This window comes from Mandrillus leucophaeus, unplaced genomic scaffold (genome assembly GCF_000951045.1).
Source record: "Mandrillus leucophaeus isolate KB7577 unplaced genomic scaffold, Mleu.le_1.0 Scaffold84, whole genome shotgun sequence".
NCBI classification, from domain to species: Eukaryota; Metazoa; Chordata; class Mammalia; order Primates; family Cercopithecidae; genus Mandrillus; species Mandrillus leucophaeus.
In genome coordinates, this window is record NW_012109141.1 from 1779176 (window position 1) to 1787989 (window position 8814).

General features: G+C 39.5%; 1 protein-coding gene across 2 annotated transcripts; it reads right to left on the minus strand.

Annotated features, from left to right (window-relative positions):
• Window positions 1–1081: 1081 nt before the first annotated feature.
• On the minus strand, window positions 1082–4047 carry LOC105530686 (lithostathine-1-alpha). 2 transcript variants are annotated; one of them, XM_011968335.1, is made up of 6 exons: window positions 3991–4047; window positions 3580–3689; window positions 2815–2933; window positions 2370–2507; window positions 1541–1652; window positions 1082–1345 (listed from the first exon to the last, which is right to left on the minus strand). In XM_011968335.1, the coding sequence occupies exons 2-6, from the start codon at window positions 3641–3643 to the stop codon at window positions 1278–1280; spliced, it is 501 nt and encodes a 166-aa protein (XP_011823725.1). In that variant the 5' UTR covers window positions 3644–3689; window positions 3991–4047; the 3' UTR covers window positions 1082–1277. The 2 variants fall into 2 exon arrangements, with proteins under 2 accessions (XP_011823725.1, XP_011823724.1); XM_011968334.1 differs by having other exon boundaries at window positions 1083–1652.
• Between the last annotated feature and the right edge of the window lie 4767 nt (window positions 4048–8814).

An 8814-nucleotide genomic window follows, 5' to 3' on the forward strand; every position in this document is an offset into this window, starting at 1 on the left:
AACATTTTTGATTTAAGGGAGGAGGTCAATATATTATTATTGACAGAAGTTTGGAAGAAGCTGATTCCAACCTTCACGAATAACTTTGAAAGGATCAAGATTTCTGTGAAGGAAGTAACTGTGAATGTAGTGGAAATATCAAGAGAACTAAAGTTAGAAATGCAGCATGAAGAGGTGACTGAATCATTGCAATCTTATGATAAAACTTGAAAGGATGAGGAGCAGCTTCTTATGGATGAGCAGAGAAAGTGGTTTCCTGATATGGAATCTACTCTTGACAAAGGTACTGTGAACATTGTTAAAATGACAACACAGGGTTTAGAACAACATATAAATTTAGTTGATAAAGAAGTAGCAGGGTTTGGAGAGGCTGACTCCGATTTAAAAGAAGTTCTACTGTGGGGAAAATGCTATCAAACAATATGACATGCTATAGAGAAATCATACATGAAAGGAAGAATCAAATCAATGTGGCCAAATTCATTGTAGTCTTATTTTAAGAAACTTCCACAGCCACTCTAACCTTCAGCAACCACTGCGCTGCTCAGGCAGCAGCCATCAACATTGAGGCAAGACCATTCACCAGCAAAAGAATACTACTTGCTGAAGGCTCAGATGATGGTTAGTATTTTTTAGCAATAAAGTACTATTTCATTAAAGTATGTATATTTCTTTTTCAGACATAATGTTATGGTCCATATAATAGATTACAGTGTAGTGTAAAGAAAACATTTCTATGCATTGGGAAGCAAAAAAACAAATAACAACAACAACAACGACAAAAACAAAAAACCACCTGTGTAACTTGCTTTTCTGTGATATTACCCCTATTACAGTGGTCTGGAACTGAATGCAAAATATCTTTGAGATATGCCAGCATGTGAATTTTTGGTCAATCTCCATCTTGTTAGCCTTGTCATAAGCAAAGCCACATATGTTCATAAATACTGAATTCTAATATGCATGGTATGTGGATGGACTTTTTAAAAGTGGATAGGCCTGAGCAAGCTTTGTTGTAATCACTCTCATCTCAACCATCCCGGCATCAGTTGTGGAAATAGCAGACACAGTAAGACAACACAATAGTGGAAACATGTTTATTTTTATTATTTAGGGTTCCAGAGACTGGAGTAGATAAAAGTACTGAAGATTAACAAGGCAAACTCAGCAGAGAAGAGAGTGTCCAGGTTGAGTTGCATTGGAGAGATGGTCCAGTTTAATTTTTGACTCCGTAGTAATTGCTGGATCAGTTCTAGACATCTATTTTCCAGCAGCCCTTAGTTTTTGAACTTGCAGACAAACGAGAACTTGTCTTCACAAGGCACATCCTTCCATTTCCGGAATCCTATAAGTCAATGAGAAGAGTTAGACTTGGGAGACCAGAAAGAGTATGACCCTCCTGGCTTTAGGACTCAGGACAAAAACCAAACACCCATTTCCTTAATGAGGAGTTCACCTTTCCTCTATCCCAGTCCCAGTTCCATCCCTAGAGCTAAGCAGGAGAGAACAGAAAGAGGTGGATGGATTCTCTGTCTCTCACCTGAGCTTGAGGTCAGGCTCACACAGTAGCCAGGATTAACACTGTTTGGGGCTCCAATGTCCCAGGATTTGTAGGAGACCAGGGACCCACTGCTCCAGTACCAGCGGCGGTTCTAGATGGGGAAGGGCCAGAACAGAGGCAGTGATCACTCAAAAATTCATGGAATCACTGGGCCTGTGTGCACACTCAGAAACATACTAAGACACAAGGGAAGAATAAACCTTGCTAAATATTGTTTCCTTTCCTTTGCTATTGCTCTAAACTTCTTCTTTCCTGAACTGTCCAACTCATTAACCACGTTTCACCAAGAAATAAGTGTTATGAATTTGACATAGAGACCCAAAGTAGCTCACTTAAAAAGTAGTTCCTGATTTTTTGTCTTTGTGGCCCAGGACCCTCATATCCAGCATAGCATTGGCTGACCATTAGTTGTTGATATATTATATTATGTAGTGTACTACTAGGTTCCCAAATGCCAGTAGTACAGCACTAGATTCTTTACCACAAGTCTCCTTTTCTGTATAGTCAGCAATCTAGTCTCTCTTATGACGCTGACAGTAACAAAATAGGTAAGAAGTTGGTTCATATAGATGCTTTGTTGACTGTAAACAGAATAAGTTTATTTATGAATGACCAGGACACCTAGGAAATTCAGCTTTCCATTTATATCTCTAATCATCTACAGTGTTGCTACATAGGACATTATAGGATCTGTAAACAGCTTGAGTTCTGGAAAGTGACAAAAGCTGGTACTTAGGAGACCAGAACGTGAACCTCCTTCTTACTTCTCAAACCTGATTATTAGGAGATAAAGAAGGCTGCAGCCTACCTTTTTGGGGTCATGGAGGCCAGTCCAGACATTGAAGTCATGAGTGCCACTCTCGTTAATCAGTGAGGCCACAAAGGCACCCTCTGCCTGGGTGAGCACAGACACCAGGTTGCCCGAATTCATGTTCTGGCAGTAGAGCTGTTGGGGAAGAAAATGGAGCACGCAGTGGAGGAGGAGGGTGTGAGGGATATACTGAGTCCTCCAAGAAGATGGGTCATAAAAAGGACAGCACAGTAATGTCCCTGACGATGCTGTCACTGACCACGAGGTTCTTTGTGCTGGGAATGTGCTGAAAAATGGCATAAAGTAGACTGGAAAGTTTGGGGCTGATGATAGTGCAGCGAGGGGTTCAGTCTCATCTCATTGCAGCCACTGAACACACTGCAGAGTGGCAGCTTCCCCTCCCTTCATGAGCCTCCCTTCCCACACTGCTCTCCTTACTCACATCTGCATCAACCCAGGTCTCACGGTCTTCATTAAAATAGTAGCAGTAGGAGCGATAGGCATTGCTGCCTTCTGGGCAGCTGATCCGGGCCTGGGGCAAGTCTGTCTGGGCCTCCTGACCTGAAAAAGAACAGACAATTAAAGGAGGCTCTCAGGGTAAGGAAAAGGCTTGAAGATGAGGTAGGAGTTTCTGGGGTTCCTTTATAGAAACAGAATAATCTAGTCTATTATGGAATGACTGCTCACTCTTGCTCCTGCATCCTACATCTTCTCTCTTTGGTTTATTTGATCGGGCAAAAAAATCCCAGAATGAATTGGCTAAAGAAACATGTCTCCAGTTTCCCTTTTATGTCTGGAGCTCAGGCTCTTCTGCCTTGAAGAACTCAGGCTTCTGCTTTCTCAAGCCTGTCTTGGTTTCCCTGAACACAAGGCTCGCCTCAGTTCTACACCCCATTAGTGACTCTCTACACACAGACATCCCCAAATCCACCATCATGTATATAAATTTAATCAGATTAACTCATCCCAACTGCAGCAGTAGCTTATAAGGGGTCATTTTAAATTCTAGCTCAAACTCCTTAATGAGGTGTAGATGCATATAAATGTGGAGAGATCAGCAATAAAGATCACTAAACACCACAAAACAACCCTTAATGGTGACTCTACTTTTTTTTTTTTTTTTTTTTTTCAAGTAGACCCATATGCTTGGGGATAGAGTGAAGGCTTCAGGGCTAGACAGAGTTGGTTGGTGGAAAAAAGATCTTACCTTGGCTCTGAGACAGGAACATCAGGCAGGAGATCAGCATGAAGTATGAGCCGGTCTGAGCCATGCTGAGTTGCAATGAATCTCTTGCTTAAGAGGCAAATCAACAATCTCTATAGGAGAACACGGAGACGGGGGTTCTGAGAGATGGAGAGCAAAGCACCTATTACCTTCCTTAAAACCTCCTCTCAGAATTTCTGAGACCAGGAAGGTCCTCTGAGACACCCATACCTTCGAAAGTTTCTCTTGAGAGTTTGAGGATTATAGATTCAATAACCGAAAAACACCTTTGCATCCCACTGAGGCTTCATTACGGCTAAAACCTCCTGGACAGAAACTCATGCTGTATCTTCCCCAAGATTTTAGATTTACAGTGCAAGTTAGAGGTGCCCTCCTCCTGTAATGCCCACTTACCTGTTGGCTGAGTCTGAGTTGGCTTCTCAGGCCAGGTAGCTGTAGGAGCTTTATATCGGGATCTGAGATAAGAACCACGTCATTTAAGCGAAAGGAGTGAGGGCAAGGGTTGAGTTTTGGGGACCTAGGGAGGGCATTGACAGTAAGAGCTTCTGGCACCAGTAGGAGCCTTTTCCTGGCACACCCTGGGAGTGGTCACAAATCAGGTTCCCTTCCGGCAAACAATTTGGCAAGCTGTCTAAGTCCAAGGTGGACTTGGCTGTTGCTCAGCAGAAAACAACTGAGGGTTCCCATGTCCCCTAACAACCCAGAGAGGAGCAGAGAAGAGTAGATTTCCTTCTACTCCTTGTAAATTTAGAGGCTCCCCTTTGGTGTCAGGCATGGCTAGGAGATGGGGAGGAATTAACTGATTCCAAATAATTTAGAACAATGTGCCTGTGGCATTAAGTGGTTCCTCCATGTCTTTTTAGGCTCACAAACCTCTCAAGACCTATCTCAAGAGGTAGGTTAAATTTATATTTCTAAACATTTAACATGTCCAGCAAGGTGTGAGCCAGCAAAATACAGATATTCTCAATGTGAGAATTGTAGATAGCTGATGCCCAAGGAAGATTAAAGGAGCTAGATATGAAGTCAGGCTTCATTGAAATTGTCCATGTGAAGTCAACTGTTTGTTAGTATGAAGTCAAAGATTGTGTGGTGAAATTGAATATTTAGCAGAATCATCATAGAATAGTCATTTATAATTCAGGGAATAAAAGCCAATCGGAATGCAAAATTAGGAAGAAGAAACTAACCTGAATGTTCACAGAAAGAGAGATAAGTATATGAATTGGGACAAATGGATTAACAAAATACAATAAAATACCAAACAATTTAAATCGAATAAAGTGGATATCTATATTTCAACTTGGATTAGTATCAAATCCATAACATTGAATACAGAAATTCAGTGGCAAGAAGTTATAAGCTACTTGATAAACTTTATATATGGTTTTAAAAGACAGATTAATACTAAATTTTATTTATTAATCAATTGTCATACAGTTTAAAAAATAAAAATCTGAAATGTAAGAATATATATTACAATTTGTCATAATATTTGCCTAACAATTCTAAGGTTTTTTCCTTTATATGAAAACTAATGATGGGCCTGGTGTGGTGGTTCAAGTCTGTAATCCCAGCACTTTTGGAGGCTGAGATGAGAGGAAAACTTGAGCCCAGGAATTTGAGACCAGCCTGGGCAACACAGTGAGACCCCATCTCTACAAAAAAAGTATATATATATACACACACACACACACACACACACACACACACATATATATATATCTCCAGATATGGTGGCACATGCCTGTAGTCTCAGCTACTTAGGAGGCTGAGGTGGGGGATTGTTTGAGCTTGGGAAGTTGAGATTACAGTGAGTTGTGGTTGTGCCACTGCACTCCAGCCTGGGTGATAGAACAATAAACTGTCTCAAAAAATAAAAACAAAAACAAAAACTAATGATATTAAACAAAGATGACAGATGTTAATATTGTATATTCTCACTGTTGGTTCCTATGTGTTTGTTAAATTAATCCAATTTTTTTCTGCTTTTACAAAAAGTAGTTATGCCTTTTAAAATGATTAGAATCAGAGAATGATTCCTAGTTTTTCTCTAAATAAGAGATTCAGACGTATTCTTCCATTAACAAAGGAATAGTAGGGAAGAGTCCAGTATACTTGCTACCATGACATATTTATCTGGTAAAAATTGAACAAGCAATTAATTTTTGAAAATTAAGATAAAAATACTTCATGGCATAATATTTTCTTTTCTTTTCTCAACTTTAATTTTAAGTTAAGTGGTACAAGTGCAAGTTTGTTACAGAGGTAAACTTGTGTAATGGGGCTTTGTTGTACAGAGTATTTCATCACCCAGGTGTTAAGCCTAGTACCCTTAGTTATTTTTGCTGACCCTCTCCCTCCTCTCATGTTCCACTCTCCAAAAGGTCCCAGTGTGTGTTGTTCCCTTCTATTTGTTCAATTGTTCTCATCACTTAGCTCCCACTTATAAGTGAGAACATGCAGTATCTGGTTTTCTGTTCCTGTGTAAGTTTGCTAAGGATAATGGCTTCCAGCTCCATTCACGTCGCTGAAAAGGACATTATCTCATTCTTTTGTATGGCTGCATAGTATTCCATGGTGTATACGTACCACATTTTCTTTATCCAGTTTATCATTGACGGGCATTTAGGTGGATTCTATGTCTTTGCTATAGTGAACAATGTTGCAATGATTATATGTATGCATATGTCTTTATAATAAGTATTTTTAAAATATGAGATTTTTTTCTTAATTTAACATAACTTCAAACAAGAAATGACTGTCCAGGTATAAAAGATCTAGTACTCTAAAATACACAATGACAGATGTTACAACTAGGAAGACATAAAACAGACAGAGATTCAAAACAAATAACAATTGACAGAGTACGCCCATAAAAATCTTTATTGTCCCCAGTAGTGGTAACTCCATTGAGAAGTTGCACTTGTTGCTTACATAGGTGACTGGCCAAGTTCCACATGCAAGATAATAAAATTTAGGACATAAATTGGTAGCAGCCATGGTCCCAAAGAAATTCCTTTTTCAGGAAAGCCATACATTCAATCCCTTTAGTATTTACCTTATTTTTCTGAGGATCCTCAAGGACCTTTGACCTAGTTTTATAAGATTCCCAGAAGCTCATTTCAGGCCTTTCCCATCTATTCTTTATGTTAGTTTTCTCAGAGATAGAAGCAAGTATCATGGACGTTAAGGTTAATATGTGCCCAAGTGGGGCAATTTCTTGATAAGACTCAATATGGCTTAGAACGTTTCAAGGCTGTGGATGATAGATGGTGCTACTGGCCATCATTCAGTAGCTATTTTCTGCTTTTGATGCTTGGAATAGAGATTTTAGACTTACTATTGAGAAATAACGTTCCTGTTGTTTAAATGCTTAGCAGGCATGTGAATAGAAGCCTGTCTGCAAGCCTTGGACTGGAGAGGAAAGGAGCTCAAGAAATACAAGATGCATTCAGGATTTTCCCTGGTCTGCTGTGTTCTGCAGACATAAAGCAACTTACTTATAACTTAGCCTTTTCTGCTTCACAGGAAACCTCTGTTTTATTTAACACAAATTTCCTTTTTCTTTCTCACTTTTTTTTTGAGACGGATCCTCACTCTGTCACCCAGGCTGTAGCACAGTGGTGCCATCTCGGCTCACTGCAACCTCCGCCTCTCAGGCTCAAATGATTCTCCTGCCTCAGCCTTACAAGTAGCTGGGATTACAAGCATAAGCCACCATGCCTGGATAATTTTTGTATTTTTTGTAGACACAGGGTTTCACTAAGTTGGCCAGGCTGGTCTTGAACTCCTAACCTCAGGTGATCCACCCACTTTGGACTCCCAAAGTGCTGGGATTACAGACATGAGCCACTGCGTCTGGCCATTTAACACAAACCTTCATTGCATGCTCTCTGTGCCAGAGACTATTCTAAATGCTGACTAAGAGGAACCTACTTAATCCACATGACATCCTAATAATATAGGTGCTATGAAGAGCCATATTTAACAAATGAAGAGACTGAGGGTCAGAGAAGAACTAAGTAACTAAACCAATTCAAATGGCAAATATTCATTGGAACTATATTCAACACAAGCAGTTTTGCTTTAGGGTCATTTTGTTATTCCAACTACCTTTCTGAGTTTCTTTTATTAGGTAATTTCCATGTTCAACCCATCTAGGCCTCTGAGGACTGATTTAATAACCACAAACTCATGATGGCCATGGCCAGGGACACCATAAGAAGAGCTTAAAATGTGAATAAATATAAGACATCAAGCACCCATATCTACCACATAATTTATTTGTTTTTTTTTTAACATATATTAACAACACAGATAGGTGTGTGTGTGTCTGTGTGTTTGTGTTTGAAAAAGGCAGAGCCATTCAAGATGGTATGCTGCCATCTTAGCATACATATGAGCAGTTCTGACCTGAAGTCACAAACCAATGTGGTCAAATAACTTGAAATATTGGAGGAGCCTTGGAACAGCAGAAACTTAGGGCCCCCAACTCACCCTTTCTCATGTCTCAGCACTTGTTCAGAGAAGTGAAAGGCACAAAAAGATTCAGGAAAATACCAGGCACAGAAAGACAAATACCACATGTTCTAGTTCATATGTGGAAGCTAACAATTTAGATCTCATAGCAATAGCAAGTGAAATAGTGGTTACTACAGCCACTGACGGGGACAGAGAAGACAGCCAAAGCTTGGTTAAGCAATACAAAAGTACAGCCACATCTGAGGAATGGATTCTAATGTCCTATAGCACTACAGGGCAGCTATAATTTATAACAATTTTGTGTAAATTTTTGAAAAGCTAGATGAGTGAGTTTTGAATATTCCCAACAAAAGAAATGATGCATGTTTGAAGGGATAGATATGCTAATTACCGTGGCTGGTTTATTACACATCGTATACACGTATTGAAATATCACAGTGAACCTGAAAAATATGTACAATTATTATGGGCCAATTAAAACACTGAAAAGAAAAAAGGAAAAAGAAAAGAAAAAGCTATTACATAAAATTATCCAGGACATCTTCCTAGTCTAAATTTTGCATCACTGAATAGTCAGAAACACCTACTCTATCAAGCTCCCAGTTATTTAATGTATTTATTTGAGTATAGAGTTTCCAGAGAAGTTGTAAGCTCCTCAAATCCACAACAGAAGCTATTTTTCTGTGGATCCCTCCTACTGTACAGAGAGCTTTGAATTTGAATTCCAAGCAG